Genomic DNA, 24,775 nt, shown 5'->3' with positions numbered 1-24,775 from the left:
CAGTGGCACTGCGTAAACGCTGAACGCTTGTTAGAGGTGATCAGGCCTTGTTAAAGTTGGATATCAGTCACAAGGGGCAGAGTTTATTGAAGGGAGGGCGCTGATTGGTTTGCTTCAATTTGAAAGCATATCATGTTATTTGTTTACAAAATCAAGTTTTCTTCCACTTCAGTGTAACCAGTAACAACACATTCACACAGAAAATAGTGAAATATGAAAATAATAAAATATACAAAAGTTGGGATACTGTGCAAAATGTAAATAAAAACAAAATGCAATGATGTGCAAATCATTTAAACCCTATATTTAATTGAAAATAGTGCAAAGACAACATATGTTGAAACTGAGAAATTAAATTTCATATTTTTTTAAAATATGCACATTTTGAATTTTATGCAAACAACACGTTTCAAAAAAGTTGGGACGGGGCAAAAAAAAGACTATAAAAACAAAAAAAAACACCTGGTGATTGATTGGCAACAGATCAGTAACATGCACGATCAAATAGTGCAACAATTCAAGAAAAAAACGCTTCTCAACATAAAATAACAAAGAACTTTTATTAAACAAAGAACTTTATCATTAAAAGACTCAGAGAATCTGGAGAAATCTCTGTATGTAAGGGACGAGGCCAAAAACCAGTATTTGCTGGCCGTGATCTTTGGGCCCTCAGGCAGCACTGCATTAAAAACAGACATGATTCTGTAGTGGAAATCACTGCATGGGCTCAGAAACACTTCTGAAAACCACTGTCTGTGAAAACAGTTCATCACTGCATCCACAAATGCAAGTTAAAACTCTTAAACACAAAGAATCATGGACACTGTGTCCTCCGGGCTAAAGACCACTCAGCTTGTTATCAGTCCACAGTTCAAAAGCCAGTATTCATGATGGTGTAGGGGGCATTAGTACACATGGCACGGGTGACGTGCTCATCTGTGAAGGCACCATTAATGCTGACTGATATATACAGGTATATAGCAACATATGCTGCCATCCAGACAACGTCTTTTTCAGGGAAGGCCTTGATTATTTCAGCAAGACAATGTAAAACCACATTCTGCATGTATTACAGCAGCATTGCTCCGTATTAAAAGAATCTGGGTGCTAAACTGACCTGCCTGAAGTCCAGACCTGTCACCACTGAAAACATCTGGCGCATTATGAAATGAAAAATCCAACAGAAGAGACCCTGAACTGATGAGCAGCTGAAATCCTATATCAAACTAGAATGAGGAAACATTTCACTTTCAAAACTACAGCAGTGTCTCCTCAGTTCCCAAACGCTTACAGAGTGTCGTTCAGCACAGTGGTAAACAGGCCCCCTGTGTTGTTGACATCAGATTCAAAATGGCATATATTTTTCACAAAACAATAAAACTTCTCAGTTTCAACATTTGATATGTTGTCTTTGTAGTATTTTCTTTTAAAAATATGGTTTACTTGATTTGCACATCATTGCATCCTTTTTTTTATTTACATTTGCGCAGCGTCCCAACTTTTCTGGAAATGGTGTTGTAGATATTTGGAAGAAATACCACAAAATGATCTCCAAATTCCTCTACTTTGTGCTTTTTTCAGTGTCTGGAGTACAATTGATAATGCAAGCAAACTAGCAAAACACACGCTGGGATTTTGGAGTGTGACTGTGGCGAAGGTGCCGTCCTTCGACAGTGTTTATCTGTGGAGATTCCATGGCTGTGCTTGATTTTATACACCTGTTAGTATTGGGTGTGGCTGAAACACCTGAACTTAATAATTGGGATGGGGTGTCCACAAAATTTTGGCCATATTGCCTGTGATAATCACTGATTTCAGAAAGCATCCTAATAACTGATTTTTCTGCGTTTGAGTCATCACACTCACATCTGCTGCACAGAAATTCAGAAGGAGCGGAGGAGGAAGAAATAGGAGAAGTGATGTTTTATATAGCACGAGGACGGCTCGATCTCATCAACCGAAACATTTTGTTGACGAAAAACAGAACTACTGTGTTAAGGAAGTGTGTAGGTCTTCATTAGAATTGAACTCCTTCCTATGTTTAGCATTCACACAGAAATATGAACCAACGTACCACCCATAACATCTGTATCTACTCCTGCTGTGTATGCATGTAGTGATATGCTGACGTTTGGTGAAAATAAGTTAACACATTTTGGTTTTAATGCCCCGTTGCTGCTTGTTTGATTAATTTATTACATTCGGGGAAAAAGTCAAACTTAAAACACAGCCTGTGCAAAAATTACGGCAAATTATGCACCAAAAATAGCAAAAAGATGTCATATTTAAGTGTGTTCTCTGGAGAGGATGTCTTATTTTCACTGAGAAAACCACCATAACAGGTCATTTAACTGTTCAGACTTTTGCATAGGACTGTAAATAAGGGGAGACTGAAAGTAACACTGCCTTATTTTGGTTGCTTTTTCTCTTTTTATACAGGCATAAAAAACTACTGTTCCTCCAATTTGACTTCAGCTGCGCATACAGACTAGATCTGTGGGTCCATCAAGTGGAACGTCATGAATGGACTGAGTGGACGTTCGAGGAGAGAACCTCGTCAGCGGTCCACTGTCACCGGTGTAATCATGGAAATGCAGTCAGGTCACTTGTGTCAGTCAGAGATTGAGTTTTCTACATGCCTAAAAAAGCATATTTAATTCTATAAACCCTTTATGTATGTTTTCATTGCAGGCTGTGTGTCTTTCCTCTCTGAGAAGAGCTCTAACATTGCTGAAGTGTTGAATTGCTTAGTTGAGTGTGGTGACTGGAAGTCCTCTGAAAAAAAGCCTACAGGATAAGTCATTATAGGACATATACTAATCTACAAAAGGGCTTGACTTGAAGGGGAATGTCAAATTGATTCAGTGATTCAGAGTGGTTTGGTGTGAAAGGGTTCAGATGTCTTTACAGTGGTGGTGATAGGAACCAGGGGTCGCCATGACTACAACACAGATATAGACATTTTATTTACTATCCAGAACCACCAGTGAACCTACACGAGTCTTCTGAGTTTATATGGAATGTTGATGATGGTAAGATCAATAAATCTAGGGGAAGAAAAGTTCTTTGTGGACTATTTTGCCTCACAACACCCGGCGTATACCCCTCCACCATGAATGTGTTAACCACATTCAGCACCATGTTCGTAACCATTTCATGTAGTAACTTTCTGTGAGGGAGCTTTTAGAGGTGGACGTCTGGTTCCTATCACCACCACTGTGAACAGTTCTGACTCTAGAACGGAGCGTGTCACACCAAACCTCTCTGAATGGCTCTGTTTACATCTTAACCACTTAATTATGCAGAAATGTTTAAGAATAGGTTGCATTCCCCTTTGAAATAAACATTATCTTTATGTATAAACATGAAGATAAAATATATAATGTTTTCCCTTTGTGCTCAGTGTTTGAAGGTCCACCTTATTTTTATGCTAAATAGATTTTTTGAGGTTTTCTGATGACAGTGGCCGTATGTAATTGTAAAAGTAGAAATGGGCCAGACTGATAACCATCCACTTGTCCAGCTGTTCTTTTTCATAGTTTGTCCCAAAGACTTCCACTCATCGTGTTAACTAAGCATCATGTTCTGACACGTCTTCAGTCTGCATGCTCAGCTCTGAGAGGAACACGTGGGTGACTGTGGTGCTGGATATGTAGAAACAGAGTGAACCAGCATTTTAGCTCAAACTGTCTCTTTAATGCCCAGCAAAATAAAAGTTGATTTATGAGAGGTGATGTCTACATGTGTTTAAGAACAGAGTTATCATTCAATTCTGCTTTGTCTGCCTCTATTTTGTCCAGTTATGAGGTTCCAGTTATGAATTAAAGGGGAATTCCACTGAATTTTCAAAATTTCAGCATAATTCTGTGGTTGAATTACCACAAACAGAGTGACTCAGAGTGGTTTGGTGTGAAATGGTTCAGATTTCTTTACAGTGGTGGTGATAGAAACCAGGGGTCACCATGACTACAACACAAATATAGACATTTTATTAACTATCAAAACCACCAGTGAACCTACACGAGTCTTCTGAGTTTATATGGAATGTTGATGATGGTAATTTAGCAGTAAATCTGAAATAGTAAGTTTTACTCACAGAACCCTGCATGTATCCCTCCACCGTGAATAGGTTTTAAGGCCAAAATCTTCTCCAAATTATCATAAACAGTGTCTCAGTCATCAGGCAGTGAATTCATAACCATTTCATGTAGTAACTTTCTGTGAGGGAGCTTTTAGAGACACTTCACATCAAACTGCTTTGAGTGACTCACACCTTGACCATTTAATTATAGGAAATTGTGTAAAATTAGTGGAGTTCCCATTTAAATTTATATTAAGGCTCAGTCAGGAGTGTTGAAACATTCAGCTTGTGAGAAAAGCAGAGAAAGGGGACCAGCACTGATCTAGAGGAGGTTATTCAGAAGGTTCTATGGCGGTGGTCACCAGCCCTCCTCCTGGAGACCTGCTTTCCTGAAGAACCTGTGTCTCATCCCTGCTGCAACCTCACCCCCCCAAGCTTTTGAACTAATCAACTTCTTGTTTCTGGAGAAGCTGATTAGCTGGAGCAGGTGGTTGGAAGTAGACCCGGCAGAAAGGTAGATCTCCAGGACCAGGTTTTTTGACCACTGCTCTACAGTTAAGTAAGCATTATATTGAAATATGTATTGCCAGATGATTTGGGGCCACAATAAATGATTTTTGAGTATATTCTTTGTGTTTGAGTGAGTTAAATATGTGCAAAATAGCCTTTGTTTTGATAAATGCACACCTTTAGTTGTGTTTTATACGCTCTGTGTGCAAAAGTGAATAAATTATTGAAATTTAAGTAGCTGAGCAACATGAACTTTTTTCTTTTTTTAAAGAAATACTTGTCTTTATATATCAAAACTGATGTTTTCACTCCATGACTGTACACTCTCAGAAAAAACAGTATTAAACTGTCACTGGGTCAGTGCCCCTCTTATCACTGGGGTGGGACCCTCAAGGGTCCATCTCAGTACCTTTAGTCAGGGAACATAACTGAACCATAATCCACTGAAATGGTATGTTCTAAGCTGTACTGACTCCACACACCCCGTCTCGTCTCCAGGCTTTTATTTTACTGTTCTGTTTAAAACATTCGGTTATAAAAAGGTACAAATACGAACTTTTCACCTGGAAAAACTTATTTAAGGTTCACAATCAGACCTTAAAACCACTGTTGAACCTTTGAGGGAACATTTACACTGTTTGTACCTTGATGACTAAAAAATGTACCTGAACAGAACCTTTATTTCTAACAGGGTAGAAATATCAAGCTGTCAAATACAAGTGAAGATGCAGTTGGAGATTAGCAAAATTTAGTCAGTCCTTCTTGCTTCCCTTTTCCCCCTAAAAGAGCTTTGACGTCAGACTCTTCACTGAAGTATAAAGACCAGATAGAAGACCTGAAGAGGTAAATCTAAAGCTATGAATGGCTTTGAATGGAACTGAAAGGTCTACTAATTTCTCTGTTAATCAGATAAGACCCCGCAGTTCCTCTGAGCTGTTATTAGAGACCAGATTGTATCTGACTGACCTGTGACGGCTGTTTTGTCATGCGATTTGTAGTAAACATTCGTTTTGAGTGGTGAGACATTCAGCTGTGTTTCATTAGTGGTTTGTTTTGGATCCAGAGAAGCTTCACAGCTCATTTATTAATTATGTTTACAGTTCAGTTCCCCATATCACACCTTTGGGACGTGATTTTGGATCCTTTTTTGAGCTTTTTCTTGCCAATCAGCTACAGTTACGCCGACAGGAGCTGAGAGGTCAGCTGTAATAGACGCGACCGTGGTGGAATCAAACCGCCCACTTCTCTTCTGGATGAATTCCTAGCAGAAAAAGTGAAGTGAGATGCCCTTCAGATTCATCAACACAGTGTATCAGCCTGATTTGGGAAAAGTACATGTGAAACTGTCTGCGTTCCCACTGAGACGAGGCGAAATGTGATGCATTTTTAATCGCAGCTTAGTGAGTTGCTCGCGCTCTGTAGGGTCACCTTTCTGGCAAGTGGTCTGACCACTTGTATCTTGGAGGAAAGTGCTACGTGCCTTGTTATGGGGGCCTGTAAGGGCCTGTGAAGATCTTGGAAGACCAGTTGAGGTGCCTTCAAGTCATGGTGCCCTTCCAGGAGGTCCTGTTTGAGGTCCGGAAAGTTCTGCAGGATGCCCACCCTGACCTCCTGCCCGCTTTCCTCACCCAGCTTCTGGAGGCCCAAGTGTTTTCAGCTCAGTACTTCCAGTCTCTCTTCCAGTGTGTGGACCCTGACCTGGGTGACGTGACAGATGTGGAAGACTTAGCCAGGAGACTTGCTCTTCCCATTTGGCAGAAATGGGACGTTAGCAAGGAAATCCTCTTCTCTGCACTCGGGGATACAGAAGAATCCCAGCCAGACATTTGTGGTAGGTTAATCTGTGTCTTTGATGTTTCTTGATGTGGTAATGTGGACTGTACTTGGGAAAACTGACGCCTGAAGAGAGTATTCTAATCTCTACCTGCAATTTTTTTTGCTTGTAATCATTTTCAATGCTCTGTTGTGAACAGAAAACACATTGATATGAAATACACTTTGAGCAGTTATTGAATTTCATCAGAAAACGTTTTTTCAAAACAGTACTGTGCAAAAGTCAAAGAATACCCTTAATTTATTTAATTTTCTGTGAAAATGGCCATTAAATACAAGTTATTTAATTTTTTGAAAACTGATTAAAAGCTACAGAGAAAATGGGCCTCCTAAACAACCACCTGGAAGACCTGACAGGCACCAAAACTGCCCCTATCAGATAAACAGCACTTAAAGCTTTCATCTTTAAAAGAGAATCTAGTCCTGTGGAGCCACAGGTGGAAGGGGAAATTTCTAAACCAGTCCAACACCTCATGAACACGGCGCTCAAAGTAGAGGGTGATGATGTGCTCATCCTAAAGTAGCCCTAAAGTAAGTTGGCACGGCTGAAAAGTCCCCCAAACAACTCAAAGTAAACATACAGAAGAGTGTAATTGGGAGCATATTAAAGAGGACACAGCTGAGAGATTTGTGGGAGGGGTTTAGAGGGGGGTCGTACCCTTGTTTGTGGCAGATTTTGCTGCAATCCAGCACCAAATGTTTGATAAGTTGCCCCCAGATGTGTATTCATATGGCATCTGGCCCTGCGAGGAGAAAATCAAGCTGCTTCAGATCTGAGAACATCCACAGGTGTGATGTTGAGTCCAGACCTCAACACCACTGAATGTGTTTGATTACTTCAGAAAATCATCAACCAGCTTCTAAGACTGAACTTTGGAGGTGTGTCTGCAGATTCTTTGAGGAGCTGAAAGTGAGTCTCCTGAAAAGAGTGGAAGCTGGAATAAAGGGAGAGAGAGACTCACTGACTCACACAGCTGAGAGTAGATTTAGCTGTTGAGGCTTCTTTTAAATGTTCTGTTGTTTTCTGGTGCTGAAAAATTTGAAATGACCATTTTTAAAAATGATTTCTGACTTTTGTGCAATTCTGTTTCTGTCTAATCTAATATTTCACTACATGAAAGTGTTATAAAAATATTATAACACATTTCTGGACTTATTTTAAGCAAAAGTGAAATCTTACTGTATTTGTCTTTCAGAAATAATGTTTGAAGGAGGTAAAATGATCTGCCAGTGCAGTAAGATTGTGCTATTCAATAAGATCACATCTTGAGCAGTCGTATAATATTCCTATAACAATTTCATAATTGAGCAACAGAGCATGATAATAGTGCATCATTGCAAATAACATCATGGCTGTGATTCGGTCGCAGGTACGAGCTGAAGGTGAGTTCGGTAGATCCTCATTATTCACTATAACACACGACCTAAAGTGTTCTTCTGCTTTAATACAGCAGTTAAAACAAAGAACAGAGTAAAGCAAATAGTCCCCGAACATTTTATCAAACGTGTTTTAATAACAGTGGCTCCTTCCACCAAAAAAAGTAGTCCCCATTCTGTGTTACATAGCCATAAAACTGTGAATATCAGGTTGAGCTCAGCTTTAATCAGGAATTAATAATTCAATAATTATTACCAGAAATAAGACAATAATTATTACCTATTCTATGTAGTTGTTGAGGTGTCTGTGTGTGTAATTGTGTGTGTAGGGAACAGACTGTGTCTGACTGACCGCTGAGGGCTGGTCATATGATTTGAAGGAAACATTCACTTTGAGTAGTGAAACATTCAACTGCTCTCATTAATGGTTTGTCTTTGTTCATTTTGGATCTGAAAGAACTTGACTTAACGTCTTTTAGAGGTGGTTTTGTATTGTTTTTGTTCCTCCCACAGCAGCTTTACAGCTTATAAGTTATCTGCTTTTTAAAGACTCATAAAAGAATTATTTAACAGCCATTTTGACTGGAAATTAAATTAATGAACATTCATTTTTTTGTGAATCTCACAAATCCTTCAGTTAAAACTGCTTGTAAATGATTTTTTTACCGAGACAATTTTACCCATAGGGGATTATTTCTGGTAGTTAGCGGAGTGGTGGTGTGGCTCCGATCTGTTTGCACATGAATTGTCCCTGAATAGCCTGATCTTTTTATGTATGCAATCATTCATAACAATTATAACACACGTCACTACAACATACACCACCACTACACTAAATGGGTAAATTAACAGCAGCAAAATAATCTAAAATAACAAAATAAATATTGCAAAGTACATATTGCACTTCTGCACACCTTAGCGCACATCTTTCACATCTGGACACTCCACACCTAGTCACTTTATCTCAGTACCAATATATGCACATAGAGGGTGTCCCAAAAAAACTGACATCATTTGAGATGTGAGTATCTGAGTAACTACATGTCCAGGCAAACTAAATTAAATAGGCTTCATGTTGAACAATACAAGATTTATTTATCAAAATTCAAACAAGAAATTCAGAGGGATGTAGATTTTATAACCCATTTCACAGCTTCACAAATGTAATATCTTCTGATACTGGTGGTCGTCCAGATCCCTTTGCGCTGCACAGACAGCCTTCCTCTTTGAATTTTTTGTGCCATGTCTAAATTCTGCTTTCCAGTTGGTGCATTTTTACTGAATTTTCTCAAAAATGCTGCTGCACTCTCGTTTGACTGTGTTTGAGCATATTCTAACACACAAAACGCCTTTTCATTTCTAGTGAACGCCATTCTTCAACCGGAAAGAACATTAAAAATTAAACTTGGTTAGTTTTTACACATTTTGTTAAAATTTGAGATAATTTGAGGAATAATTGGCTGTTATTAGACTACAAAATGATGTCAATTTTTTGGGACACCCTGTATTTATTCAGTATTGTCATTATCTGCTGTTACCTGAGCCTAATTGTACAGTCATTACTGCACTGCCTTTTTCTCAGGTTTTAGATCTTATTGGATATTTTTGTATATTTCTAGTTGTATTTATACCTGTAGATGTTTTTTTGTATGTATTCTTCTTTTTATATTGTTTCCCCTTATTATTATAACTGTCCTGTGTTGTGTGACTCACACTGGCTGCTACCTTTTCTTCAGGATCAATAACGTAATAAAGTAAGTAAAATCTATCTATCTATCTAAAATGAAAGTCAGACAAACAATAGAAACATAAAAACTAAATAAAAAAAATTATGATGATCAGACATTAGGGGATTTAAAATATATTGCATATCCAAGGAAAGTGTTGCTCTTCATTTATCATTTTAAAAGAGATAATCAAATTTTCCATTTCTATTTTTAAAAAAATGTTTTTATGCATAAAATGTTTGGCAGATAAAATAATGTAAAGCTATAATTGACACCATACTCGAAGGCGGTACCAGAGTTTATGTAATAAAATGGTGAAGACTGAGGCCAGTGAAGAGCCTGATCTGCTCCAAACAGGAGTTTCCTAAATGATATCATGGCTTGAATCCAGGGCTAGTTTTTGTTTTTCAGCATGAGGAATGGAAATAAAGCCTCATCTAACATTGCATCCAAGACTGTATGCCTCCTCACCAGAGGGCTGTATACTTGTAGCACTTCCGCTTGTGATAACATCCACAAGGCTGCTTCTGTGCCGAAAACAACCCACCCACGCCTATCCCAAATACTTGTTTCCTGTCACACATTTAGGCAGTTCTGGCTGGATCTCTGGAATTTTCTGGTATGTACGCTCTGGGCGCTCTGCTGAACTGATAACATGGCAAGTGTTACAGTCTTAAAGTTAGGTAGTATCTAATATGTCTCATTATAGTCCTGACAGCACAGTTCTGATTGGTCGAGTGCTGTATCCGTGCTGTTATTATCACGTTGATTTGCTTTACGCTGCAGCTGACGTTATGTTTCCACTTTAGCACGTACAAAAACAGAAAATGGACACATTAGATAACGTCTGTGTGATAATATTTGACCTGCGGCCCTTTTGGTCAGATTCTGAAGAAGAGAGTGACCATAGAACTGCATCAAAAGTGAGCTTTTCCATCAACAAACAACTAAACAAACTATAATCAGACAAAAACAAACAGGATACAATTCAGCAAACAAGATGTGCTGTGAAACTGACTGGAACTGAACCACATCCAGCTTCGTCTGGACAGACACTGAAAAAGCTGAGCTCAACCTGATATTCACACAGTTTTATGGCTCTGTAACACAAGAGGGCACTACTTTTTTTGGCGGAAGGAATCACCAATGTAAAGCACATTTGATACGATGTTGAGGATTATTTGCTTTACTTAGTTCTGTATTTCAATCGCTGTATTAAAGCAGTAGAACACTTTAGGTCGTGTTTTATGGTGAATAATGATGATTTATTGAACTCACCTTCAGCTCGTACATCCGACCAAATCACAGCCATGACATAGAATAGGTAATAATTATTGTCATGAATTATTTATTCCTGATTAAAGCTGAGCTCAACCTGATATTCACAGTTTGGCTATGTAACACAGAATGGGGACTACTTTTTTTGGTGGAAGGAGCCACTGTTATTAAAACACGTTTGATAAAATGTTCGGGGACTATTTGCTTTACTCTGTTCTTTGTTTTAACTGCAGTAATGAAGCAGTAAAACACTGGAGGTCGTGTTTTATGGTGAATAATGACGATTTACTGAACTCACCTTCAGCTCGTACCTGCGACCGAATCACAGCCGTGATGTTATTCGCCATGATGCCCTCTCCTCATGCTCTGTTGCTTAATTATGAGTTTGTTGTAGATGTATTATACTCCTGCTCAAGATGTGATCTCTTTGAATTGTATGATGTTACTATACTGGCTGATAATTTTACCATCTTCAAGTATTATTTCTGAAAGAAAAGCGCAATTTTGCTTAAAGTAAGTCTAGAAATGAGTGGAATATAATATACTTATAACACTTTCATGTTTGTAAAATATTAGATAACAGTACGGCACAAAACGGCCATTAAGTATAATTACATTTTTCAGCATCAGAAAATAACAGAAGACGTTTAAAAGAAGCCACAACAGCTAAATCTACTCTCAGCTGTGAGAGTCAGTGAGTAACTCTCTTCCTTCATTCCAGCCTCCATTCTGTTCAGGAGACTCACTTTCAGCTCCTCAAAGAATCTGCAGACACACCTCCAAAGTTCAGTCTTAGAAGCTGGTTGATGATTTTCTGAAGTAATCAAACACATTCAGTGGTGTTGAGGTCTGGACTCTGGGGTGGTCAGTCCATCGTTCAGCTTCTTTGTTTGATGTGTCCGTCTCCTTTTCTCAGTGAGGTTCTTCTTGATCAGCTACACATCCTTTCAGACCCACAGCGCTGAGTCGTCTTCTCACAGTGGAAGGATGGACAGAAACACCTGTGGATGTTTTCAGATCTGATCAGCTTGATTTTCTCCTCTCTCTCAGAGATGAAAGCTTTAAGTGCTGTTTATCTGATGGGGGCAGTTCTGGGGTCGACCAGGTCTTCCAGGTGGTTGCCGAGGTGTGGCCAGAGGTGGCCACTGATAAAACCTCAGTAATGCTTTATGGTGAGTTTGAAGACGCTGCGTTTAATAATTAGCATATCCTGCTGTGATTGGCCAATCTGCTGACCAAACAGACAAGTGAATTTGTGCTTAGTCTTTTGTTTATTAGTTTACTTTTGTGTTCGTGTCATGTTTCAGTCATGTGGAAATGATGGACAGATTTAGAACAGAAAATATTCAGAACATCACTTTTTATGTCACCTGGCCACCCCATTCTAACAGTTCTAGCTACACCCCCGGGTGGTTGTTAGGGGTCCCATTTCATCAAGATCTTTTGTACCTGATCTCCTCCTAAATAAACAACTCATGTTTAGTGGTTGTTTTGAGTGGGAATAAAATTTTGCACAGTACTGTGTCTCTAAAAAGTGATGTGTTAAATAAAACACTTGTGTTGCCTGTTTTAACACTTTTTGTGTCACATTGTTTACCGATTTAACACAATCTGTGCTAAAAGTAACCCAAAATGTGTCGTCTGTAACGGAACACACTGTTGTGTCAGGTTGGAGACAGGATGTGTTGTTTATTTAACACGTCTGTTTTAAGAGTGTTTTGCCCGTTGTGTGAGACAGGTGCATGTTTTCCATGATGTTGCTGGGATGATCTGGTCTAAAATGGCGCTTATTTTTTATTTACATCATAAAACGCCTCACTTGTGATGTAGAATGAATACGAGATTGCTAATACAGTCGTGTCACATCGTATAAGTGTATTTATACACTGCAAAATGATAATATTGCATTAACTTTTTGTTTTTGTACATGTGCACGTGCTCTGCCTCAGATAACTCTTCGTGAAATTGTCATAATCAAACACAAAAACAGCAGTTCTGTCAGTTTACATCACAAAAAGAGCTGTGAACTACAGCTAAAATGCTTCACCTTGGCAGAGCATCCTTTTTGTCTTTGTGTCTTTGCAGCACCGTCACCCCAGAGGAGACAAATCTTTCTTAAGAGAAATAAAGGAAGATCTCAATATTATATTATGCAGCAAAGTGAGAAAGTGAGTTTTATTTCTCAGGAGCCAAATTTTAGAAATGGGAGAAAACGGCCTCAGTCTCACTCCGATTTCAAACTGGACTTAACCGTGTCTCGGAGAGGAACCTGAGATCAAGAGGATATTCATTTTGAGTATTTCTTTCCTCTGGGACTGTCAATGTTTACTCTGGGGGGGGGGATGGCGGTCGTGCTGTGGTATGGCAGTAAAACATCTGTTCAAAGTGGCAGCTGCTGAGGTTTTGAATGGAGGCTTTGTCTGTAAGAGAGCTCTAGTTAATGGGCAGCACCGGTGCAAAAATAAAAGCAGTAGCTTGTTTCGAAACTGTCTAAACTTTAACACCATTTGGCAAAGGACAGTGTGGCAGGACAGGCGCTGGAAAGACTCAGGCTTTCCAGAGCGTATTTTCCTGGACGCGGTGCCAAAGGGCTAGATGATGAAGGGCGTGTCAAGTTGAAACCTTTTTTTTTAGCTCCAGTACAATATAGTGTGTGGTTTGGTTACGAAGCTCTGCTAAGTTTAGGTGCTTCCTGCTGAGAATGGCGGACTGATACAACTGGCAAATCCACTAAGCGACAAACAGAAACATCTCAGAAGCCCTCATTCCTGCCCTGCCTGGCATGTTGTGCGAGACAAGTGCATGTTTTGATAATCGTGTCTAAAAGGCACTTATATTTAAATTCACGTCATAAAAGCCTCACTTGTGACCTAAAATGAATACGAGATTGCTAATAGTGTCTCGTTATATAAGTGTATTTATACACAGCAGAATCGTTATATTGCATTAACTTTGTTTCTGTACATTTCAGATAACTCCTCATAAAACTGTCATAATCAAGCACAAAAACAGCAATTCTGTCAGTTTACATCACAAAATGACTTGTGAACTGCTGCAGTTTTGCACTACTTTTCCGAAATTTCTTTTCCAAAATATACACAGTGGTGGTGATAGGAACCAGACGTCCACCTCTAAAAGCTCCCTCACAGAAAGTTCCTACAGGAAATGGTTATGAATTCACTGCCTGATGACTGATACATTGTTTGTGATTAAAAGTGTTATGTATATCTATATCTGTGTTGTAGTCATGGCGACCCCTGGTTCCTGTCACCACCACTATAAAGACATCTGAACCGTTTCACACCAAATCACTCTGAGTCACTCTGTTTACAGCCCACACACTTAGTTATGGAGGAATTTTGGAAAATAGGTGAAATTGTCCTTTTTTTAAAGACCCATCCCATGATGCAAATTTAGCACACATAATTTGAATGTTATTACATTTCTTCTGTCTTTTTGTCATTTTCCGTGCCATAAAAATTAAATAACGTGTTCCAATATTAGACACATTTAATAAATTGCAATAAAAAAACTGCAATAAAATCTCAGTATTATTCCTCACTGTGAGCTCTTTAAAATTATAGCAGCTCCTTATCTGAGATATTTGTTACTGTAGATAGCGTCCCTGAGTGACTCTTTGTTAGACGTTAACCAAAACCCCCTTAAGAGTGAAAGCGAAAGCTGCACTCAGCTCACAGGCGTTCACCAAACCAAACACACCAGCCAGCGCGCTCTGAGCACATCTCATTACCTCACGCTCCTCTGAGTAACACCGTATTATGGAATAAAACCTCCTTTAAAAACCAGGATGGAGCTGCTCCATGAAATAGGTGATGCTGATCTTTATCTGGTCTTTATTGTTAATGATTGTGTGAATTTGACACTTTTTTTTTTTGTTTGTTTTTTTAAGTTAAAGCTATTTTTGTAGGTGTAAATCAGATTCTCTGCACCGAAAGGTGTTTTTAATGCTTTTTAATGCTTTTTTAATGCTTGTTTTTTGTTTTTAATTGTACATTTCCTGTATGATGTGTGCATTTGTGTGTTCCACTTTTTTATGCACCTGCATGGTCAGAGCTCCGGCGCTGAAGGATGTTTTGTAAGAGCAGATGGACAGTAGTGGTTGTTGTGGGTTTTTTTGCGTGATGCTCCTCAGATCATTGTAAGAGGACCTGTTGGAGTTTTGGCCCACAGGAGCGATAATCGTGTATGTTATGTATTTAATGTAATCTTATGTAATTAATGTGCGTTTGTATTGTGTTTATTGTTACATAGCTGGAAATGATGACCCGATTGCCCTTGATCCACAACTCCTGGAGCTGATACCAGGTGAGAAACACTGTTTTTTGCCTTGTGAATTAGGTGTATGTATTGTTAAATAGCAGCACGGACCAAAATTTGGCCCGTGGCCCAGTTGACTGGTTTAGTCTCCACCCCACCCCCTTACAGATCGAGAGAACCAACATTTCTGTGCTGTTTATAGCTTCTTAATTTCTTATTTTTTCTTTTAAAATGTGTATTTATGAAGAGTTGTAGTAAACATACTGCGAAGTTACGCATTTTTAAAGTTTACTAGTTTGTGTATTTGCATATTTTGTCTAAGCCCACCACTGTCATTGCCCGGAAGACGAAAGGTTTGGGCACCCCTTCTCACAGAATACTGTGAAAAGTAGTGACGGCTGAATACTGAATACACTGTCCACTATTGTGATAATCGGGTCTAAAATGGTGTTTATTTTTAAATGTACATCATAAAAGCCTCTCTTGTGATCTAGAATGAAGACAAGATTGCTTATAAATTAGTGTCTCATTATATAAGTGTGTTTATACACAGTAAAATCATTATGTTCCATTAACTTTATGTATCTGTGCATGTGCATGTGCTCTATTTCAGATAAGTCCTTAGAAAATTGTCCTAAAAAAATTGTCCTAAGCACATAAACAGCAGTTCTGTCTATTTTCATCACAAAAAAGACTTCTGAGCTACTTACTTAATAGAAATACTCCCTTTCACATATGTGCAATACCCTCGTGTGCAACACCACAGCTGCTACATTCCTTTATATCCACTCTCTTTATTTTGCTTATTTTACTTTTATAATTGTACTGTAAATTATTTTAGTTTAATTTTCTATTTTAATTTTAAATCATATAGTCTTTCTTTTAATATCTTGCATTCTATATTTTACATTAGCCAATATTTTTGCTTTATTCCTTAGTTTATTCTCTTTTGGTTTATGGACTGTTAGGATTGCTACCCAATGTTGTCATGCCCTGTGCAATAACAGTAAAGAATTGAATCTTGAATCTTAAATTAAGTGTAAATTGTGCTGATTTTCCAAAATTAATCTTCCAGAATCCACCTCTAAAAGCTCCTTCACCCCTGCTCACAGATGGGCAGAATACTGTGAAAACCAGTGATGGCTGAATACTGAATACACTGTCCTCAATGTATTCAGTAATGTATGTTTGTATGCAGATTACATTTAGAATACATTTAGAATGCATATTGATAAGGCACAAGGGAAAAACTCCTCTGTTGTCATTTTTATTTAATTCACTGTTTTTCTTATGTAATTTTTCTGTTTATATGTTTCATGAAAAATTCACTTAAAATTCTCAACATTATTTTGGCTCTCATTGCCTGCTTTGTTTCACTGCTGCTCCCATAATCCCACTTTTGCTCCCATAATCCCACTGCCGTCTCATGAACTAAGCAAACAATTTGCCAAATCTCAATAACAAAATGTTGCAAATGTGACTATAAAGTGGAATTTTCAGTTAATAACATGTATTAATGTGTGTAACGAGCCATGAAATGCATGTATGAGTCCAGTACAACACCAATGCTGTGAGATTAATAACTGATTATCGCAATGATTTATCAGTCTATTCAGGCTTTAGCAGAGCTCAGTAACGCCGAGATTAATAACTGATCATCACATTGATTTATCAGTCCACTCAGGCTTTAGCAGAGCTCAGTAACGCTGAGATTAATAACTGATCACATTGATTTATCAGTCTACTCAGGCTTTAGCAGAGCTCAGTAACGCCGAGATTAATAACTGATCATCACATTGATTTATCAGTCCACTCAGGCTTTAGCAGAGCTCAGTAACGCTGAGATTAATAACTGATCACATTGATTTATCTGTCTACTCAGGCTTTAGCAGAGCTCAGTAACGCTGAGATTAATAACTGATCACATTGATTTATCTGTCTACTCAAGCTTTAGCAGAGCTCAGTAACGCTGAGATTAATAACTGATCATCACATTGATTTATCAGTCCACTCAGGCTTTAGCAGAGCTCAGTAACGCTGAGATTAATAACTGATCATCACATTGATTTATCAGTCCACTCAGGCTTTAGCAGAGCTCAGTAACGCTGAGATTAATAACTGATCATCACATTGATTTATCTGTCTACTCAGGCTTTAGCAGAGCTCAGTAACGCTGAGATTAATAACCGATCACATTGATTTATCTGTCTACTCAGGCTTTAACAGAGCTCAGTAACACTGAGATTAATAACTGATCATCACATTGATTTATCTGTCTACTCAGGCTTTAGCAGAGCTCAGTAACGCTGAGATTAATAACCGATCACATTGATTTATCTGTCTACTCAGGCTTTAACAGAGCTCAGTAACACTGAGATTAATAACTGATCATCACATTGATTTATCTGTCTACTCAGGCTTTAGCAGAGCTCAGTAACGCTGAGATTAATAACTGATCATCACATTGATTTATCTGTCTACTCAGGCTTTAGCAGAGCTCAGTAACGCTGAGATTAATAACTGATCATCACATTGATTTATCAGTCTACTCAGGCTTTAGCAGAGCTCAGTAACGCTGAGATTAATAACCGATCACATTGATTTATCTGTCTACTCAGGCTTTAACAGAGCTCAGTAACGCTGAGATTAATAACCGATCACATTGATTTATCAGTCTACTCAGGCTTTAGCAGAGCTCAGTAACGCTGAGATTAATAACCGATCACATTGATTTATCAGTCTACTCAGGCTTTAGCAGAGCTAAGTAACACTGAGATTAATAACTGATCACATTGATTCATCAGTCTACTCAGGCTTTAGCAGAGCTCAGTAACACAGATTAATAACTGATCACATTGATTTATCAGTCAGGCTTTAGCAGAACTCAGTAACACAGATTAATAACTGATCACATTGATTTATCAGTCTACTCAGGCTTTAGCAGAGCTCAGTAACACTGAGATTAATAACTGATCACATTGATTCATCAGTCAGGCTTTAGCAGAACTCAGTAACACAGATTAATAACTGATCACATTGATTTATCAGTCTACTCAGGCTTTAGCAGAGCTCAGTAACACAGATTAATAACTGATCACATTGATTTATCTGTCTACTCAGGCTTTAGCAGAGCTCAGTAACACAGATTAATAACTGATCACATTGATTTATCAGTCTACTCAGGCTTTAGCAGAGCTCAGTAACACAGATTAATAACTGATCACATTGATTTATCTGTCTACTCAGGCTTTAGCAGAGCTCAGTAACACAGATTAATAACTGATCACATTGATTTATCTGTCTACTCAGGCTTTAGCAGAGCTCAGTAACACAGATTAATAACTGATCACATTGATTTATCAGTCTACTCAGGCTTTAGCAGAGCTCAGTAACGCTGAGATTAATAACCGATCACATTGATTTATCAGTCCACTCAGGCTTTAGCAGAGCTCAGTAACGCCGAGATTAATAACCGATCACATTGATTTATCAGTCCACTCAGGCTTTAGCAGAGCTCAGTAACGCCGAGATTAATAACCGATCACATTGATTTATCAGTCCACTCAGGCTTTAGCAGAGCTCAGTAACGCTGAGATTAATAACCGATCACATTGATTTATCAGTCCACTCAGGCTTTAGCAGAGCTCAGTAACGCTGAGATTAATAACCGATCACATTGATTTATCAGTCCACTCAGGATTTAGCAGAGCTCAGTAACGCTGAGATTAATAACCGATCACATTGATTTATCAGTCTACTCAGGCTTTAGCAGAGCTCAGTAACGCTGAGATTAATAACCGATCACATTGATTTATCGGTCTACTCAGGCTTTAGCAGAGCTCAGTAACACTGAGATTAATAACTGATCACATTGATTCATCAGTCTACTCATTCGCCTCATTTACCAAACTGATTGACCTCTTGGCCCCTGTTTTATCAGACTCGCTGCTCCAGGATCTGATCACCTCTGATTTCCTGCATGAATTAGATTTAGGTGAGTTCACTGTTTCTCCACTCATATTAATTCCACATATGTATGTTCAGTAAGACTGACACCGCGCCTTTGTGTGCTTTCCTGCAGATGCTTTGTGTGCTGAGCTGAAAGAGGACTATGACCACGGTAAGGCATTGTGGGATTTTACAGCACACAAGCATTATGTATGCATGAATGAGCCGTTCCACCAATAGAGGACAGTCTTACAAGTAATGGTTACTGGTTTGGATGAACCTGTAAAGGTGTAGAACCTCTTTGTTATGTAGGTTCTTCACACTTAAACAACTCGTTTACAAGCTCAAATCCACTGAAATATATATAATACCATTATAAAAGTTATGAAATAAGTATTACACATTGAGAAACTATACATCATACTTTTTACAAATATTTTTTAAGTTTTGAATTTGAAAACCTTACTTGTCATTGACCCTTGTGTTATTCTAATGTTGACATTTTTCAAGCCGAAATACAGTTACTCCTGAGATATGTTATTTTTAATAATAATAATAGAATAAAAGAATATAAGAAGAATAAAAGCAACTTTTACCACAACAGAGGATTAACTCTAGGTCATTCTTATCTTCCATTATATTGATTAGCCTTGTGTTAAAAACAGGACAACCACCTAAAATGTAAATTTTAAAATCAGATGAAAGCTAATCTGAGCAAATATGGATGAAGATTCATGACTACAACACAAATATAGACATTTCATTTACTGTCCAGAACCACCAGTGAACCTACACGAGTCTTCTGAGTTTATATGGAATGTTGATGATGGAAAATAGTGGAAAATCTGAAATAATAAGTTTTCTTTGGGGACTATTTTGCCTCACAGCGCCCTGCATGGTCCCCTCTGCTATGAATTTAAGTGGTTTAAAATTGTGTTTTGAGGGAGTTTTTAGAGGTGGACGTCTGGTTCCTATCACCACCACTGTGAACAATTCTGACCTTATAACTGAGCATTTCACACCAAACCACTCAGAACGACAGCTTAATCATCAAATTAGGCTGAAATTTTTAAAGGTTAGTGGATTTCCACTTTAAGGATGGCTGCAGTTTAGCCCGCAGCATGAGAACAGCTTTTCCGAGAGGTTAGAGGCTAATTTGCATATTCTAGCTCATTTGAATATCAATATTTTGCTAATAACTGACTATCTGACTTGTCTGTCTTGTCATGTCCTGTCAGGGGAGTGACTGTTGATGGTTGTGTACCACATCACCTTATATCTATATGACTATGAATAAACGATGAGTTGTGATTAGTAATATCACAGTTTTGCCTCAGAGTGGCATGAACCTAAATGATTTGATGTTGAAATGTGTTTTAGGCCAAAATCTTCCCAAAACTGTCGTAAAACAGTGTCTCAGACATCAGGCAGTGAATTCATAACCATTCCATGTAAATACATTTTATAAATAAAAAAGTAACAACATCAGCAACAACAAAACAACAACAACAATAATAATAATCATAATAATAATAATACAACCCCAATTCCAAAAAAGTTGGGACGCTGTGTAAAATGTAAATAAATTTGAATAAAACCAGAATGCAATGATTTGCAAATCTCATAGACCCATATTTTATTCACAATAGAACACAGAACACATATCAGATGTTGGAAGTGAGACATTTCTTGAACAACATGAACTCATTTAGGACTTGATGGCAGCAAAGCATCTCAAAAAAGTTGGGACAGGGCCGTTTCTACCATCGTATAGCATCCCCTCTTCTTTTACAACAATCTGTAAACGTCTGGGAAGTGAGGAGACTGAATGCTGGAGTTTTGGGAGAGGAATGTTGTTCCATTCTTGTCTGATGTTGGATTCTAGCTGCTCAACAGTTCTGGGTCTTCTTTGCCGGATTTTTCGTTTCACGATGCACCAAATGTTTTCTATTGGTGAAAGGTCTGGACTGCAGGAAGGTCAGTTCAGTACCTGGACTCTTCTTCTGCAAAGCCATGCTGTTGTGATGGATGCAGTATGTGGTTTAGCACTGTCTTGCTGAAATATGAAGGCCTTCCCTGAAAGAGACGCTGTCTGGATGGCAGCATATGTTGTTCTAAAACCTCTACATACTGTTCAGCATTAATAAAGCCTTTCCAGATGTTTAAGCTGCCCACGCCATAGGCACTAATGCAACCCCAGACCATCAGAGATGCAGGCTTTTGAACTGTGTGCTGATAACAAGCTGGATGGTCCGTCTCCTCTTGAGTCCGCAGGACACGGCGTCCTTGGTTTCCAAAAAGAATTTCGATTTCGATTCATCTGACCACAGAACAGTTTTCCATTTTGCCTCAGTCCATTTTAAATGAGCTTGGGCCCAGAGAAGACGGCAGCGTTTCTGGATCATGTTGACATATGGCTTCTTCATCATCAAGTTCTAAATGAGTTAATTTTCATGAAGTGGTAAAATGTCTCACTTTCAACATCTGATATGTGTTCTATGTTCTGTTGTGAATAAAATATGGGTCTATGAGATCTACAAATCTACAAATTATTGCAATCTGTTTTTATTTACATTTTACACACGTGTGCAAAATTTTTTTGGAATTGGGGTTGTAAATAAAATAAAGACACTTCTAACACAGCACAGGATTAACTATAGGTCATTATCTGTCATTGTACAGGTTACGCTCTTGTTAAAAACAGTATAACCACCTAAAATGTAAATTTAAATATCTGACAAGATAATCTGAATCTGTTTTAACCGTTGTTTGACAGTCACTCCTTAGGAAGAGCTTCCAGAGCTTTTGGGCCATAGTGACTCAATGCCACCTCTTTGCTCCTTGGCCTGTTTTAGGGACTTTCAGCGTATTGCTAGTAGATGACCTAAGAGCCTGAGTAGGAACAAATCCAACCATCTTTTCATTCAGGTAGAGCAGTGCCAGACTGTGAAGACATCTAAAAAACAATCAAAGAACTTTGAAATCAGTTCAAGTGAAGTGATGGGAATGCTGGGCCCTCTTTCTCTAGCGTGTCAGGACACGAGCAGCTGCCTTTTAAACTCTTTGCAGGTATGAGCTCTTGGTTAGGGCAGACAGGAGAGCGTTACAGTAGTCTGGTCAAAATCTGATAAAGGGGAGGGAATGTCCCAAACCTGTCTCAAAGCTGTTTTGGACATTATCAAAAATGACTCCTGAATTCTTCACGCAGGTTTCGGCTTTCAGGGATGAGGATTACAGATGTCCTTCCTCTGTACTTCATTTCCAATAACAAGAACCTCTTTCTTTTCCTTTGCTTAGTTTGTCAACCATGTGTTAATTTCACATATGCAGCCAAACAGGACACTGATAGACTTGTAATCATTCAGAGCCAGGGACAAGTACAGATGGGTATCTTCTGCGTACTGGTGGGAACCAATAGTGTACTTCTTAATTATACCAGAAAGTGGAAACAAATAGAGGCTAAATAGCAAAGGCCCCAAAATCGATCCCTGTGGGACCCCGCAAATTACTGCATAATGTTTAGAAGCACAGTTGCCAAATGCGGCAAAGTGGTCTCAGCTGCTTAAATGCGATCTAAACCAATTTAAGACATTGCTAGTGAGACTCACCAAGTTTTGTAGAATTTGGTGATCAGCCATATCAAAAGCGGCACGTAGATCTAGGAGAACCAAATCAGAAGTGTTCCCAACTCTAAGATTATTTAAGACGTGCCATAAAGCCAGATTCACGTTTCATTAAGATGATTTCTATTAAGATAATTGTTTAGCCAGACAGACACTACCTTTTCATTGCCTATATACACTATGTGGACAAAAGTATTGGGACACCTACACATCACACCTACAGGAGCTTTTATGACTCCCATTCTAAATCCATAGGCATTATTATGGAGTTGGTCCCCCTTTGCAGCTCTAACTGCTTCCACTCTTCTGGGAAGCTTCTACAAGATGTTGCAGAGAGTCTGTGGGAATTTCTGCCCATTCATCCAGAAGAGCATTTGTAAGGTCAGACACTGATGTTGGACGAGAGGTCCTGGCTCACAATCTCCGCTCTAGTTCATCACAAAGGTGTGTGATGGGGTTGAGGTCAGGGCTCTGTGAGGGCCAGTCAGGTTCTTCCACACCAAACTCACCCAGTCAGGCCTTTATGGAGCTGCTTTGTGCGCTGGGGCTCAGTCATGCTGGAACAGGAAAGGTTCTTCCCCAAACTGTTCCCACAAAGTTGGATGTGTACAACTGTCCAGAATGTCTTGGTGCTGAAGCATTAAGATTCCCCTTCACTGGAACTAAGGGTTCTAGACCAACCCCTGAAAAACAGCCCCATATCATCATCCCTCCTCCACCAAACTGTACAGCTGGCACAGTGCAGTCAGGCAGGTAAGGTTCTCCTGGCATTCGCCAAACCCAGACTCGTCCATCAGACTGACAGATAGAGAAACGTGATTCATCACTCCACAGATTACGTTTCCACTGCTCCAGATATGCCAGATATTATTGCTAACGGGTATATTAAATCAAGAACACAGCCTTCTAATCTTCATAGACAGACATTGACAGTAGAATGGGTCGTACTGAAGAGCTCAGTGACTTTACATGTGACACCGTCATAGGACGCCACCTTTGCCACAAATAAGTTTGTGACATTTCCACCCTGCTAGATGTGCCGTGACAGCTGTCAGTGCTATTTTTGTGAAAAAGAAGTAACAGCTCAGCCACAAATGTTTAAACCACACAAACTCACAGAGTGAGTTAGAGGTAGGCCCTTTTCTATTCCAGCAGGACTGAGCCCCAGAGCACAAAGCAGCTCCATAAAGGCCTGACTGGGTGAGTTTGGTGTGGAAGAACTTGACTGGCCCTCACAGAGCCCTGACCTCAACCCCATCACACACCTTATAGTTGTCCACATACTTTTGGCCATATAGTGTATAAGGTGGGACAGTGGGTTTTGATGACTTCCTGTTTACAGTGTGACACTGGTTTTCCTCTTGAAAGAGGTGAAAAAAAAAAGCATTTGTGTAAAATATATACTGTAAAATATATGTATATATATATATATATATATATATATATATATATATATATATATGTTCTGCATGTATAAAAATACTACATATATGGACGGTTACAGCTAAAGGTCATTTGTCTTTGGTTTACTATATTGCCTTTCTTCTCTCCTGTCAGCTGTAAAAATACGTCTGATGTGTTTTTGTTGTCTGTCTGTCTGTCCTGCTCCCCGTCAGGTGAAGCAGCTGAGTGTCCTGCACCGGCGAGTACAGAGAGTGAAAAGGAGGAAAGGCCTACGAGGAAGCGAGCAGGTAAACACCGCTCCTCTGTTTTAAACTGCTTTCTAAACGTTCCCTAAAGATCAGACAGCTGAGGCTCTGTGTGTGTGTGTGTGTGTGTGTGTGTGTGTGCTTCTCATCAGCGGGAGAAAGAGCCCCGAGGAAAGCGCCACGCCTCAAACGCAGAAAAACAGGTAACCTCACCTGCAGCAGCACTGGATCAGCATGCAGGGCTGCACGATAAGGACAAAACAATTGCAGCTGTAATGTAACTGACTGTTTGCAGTATTATGATTGATATGATTAATCGAACCCAGACCCTTCTTGCTGTGAGTCGGAATTATCAGAGTGAGAAATGGTGAAAGGTTTAACTGAGGAGCGTATAAAGCAGGGGCGTCAAACTCGGCCAGTAAAAGGACCGTATTAAAAAATCTCATCAAATCTGTGGGCCAGAGAAAAATT

General features: G+C 39.0%; 2 protein-coding genes across 3 annotated transcripts in view; both read left to right on the top strand.

Moving 5' to 3' along the window:
- Positions 1-3,729, top strand: part of nubp1 (nucleotide binding protein 1 (MinD homolog, E. coli)) — an 80,808-nt gene extending 77,079 nt beyond the window's left edge. The window contains exon 11 of the mRNA XM_036589564.1: positions 2,440-3,729. Coding sequence (XP_036445457.1) covers positions 2,440-2,492 — 53 coding nt within the window. The 3' untranslated portion in view covers positions 2,493-3,729. The remainder of the gene's footprint in view (positions 1-2,439) is intronic.
- Positions 3,730-5,540: 1,811 nt separating this feature from the next.
- ciita (class II, major histocompatibility complex, transactivator) overlaps positions 5,541-24,775 on the top strand; it is a 39,906-nt gene continuing 20,671 nt past the window's right edge. Inside the window, exons 1-6 of one of the 2 annotated variants that reach the window (XM_036590031.1) lie at positions 5,541-6,422; positions 15,079-15,132; positions 19,025-19,078; positions 19,166-19,204; positions 24,272-24,346; positions 24,457-24,507. In XM_036590031.1, coding sequence (XP_036445924.1) covers positions 6,137-6,422; positions 15,079-15,132; positions 19,025-19,078; positions 19,166-19,204; positions 24,272-24,346; positions 24,457-24,507 — 559 coding nt within the window. In that variant the 5' untranslated portion in view covers positions 5,541-6,136. Of the gene's footprint in view, positions 6,423-14,423; positions 14,637-15,078; positions 15,133-19,024; positions 19,079-19,165; positions 19,205-24,271; positions 24,347-24,456; positions 24,508-24,775 lie in introns of those variants that run through there. The other variant, XM_036590032.1, reaches the window with a different exon arrangement.

This window comes from Colossoma macropomum, unplaced genomic scaffold (genome assembly GCF_904425465.1).
Source record: "Colossoma macropomum unplaced genomic scaffold, Colossoma_macropomum, whole genome shotgun sequence".
NCBI lineage: Eukaryota > Metazoa > Chordata > Actinopteri > Characiformes > Serrasalmidae > Colossoma > Colossoma macropomum.
The sequence above is the reverse complement of the archived record's forward strand: the minus strand, read 5'-3'. Positions and strand labels throughout refer to the sequence as shown.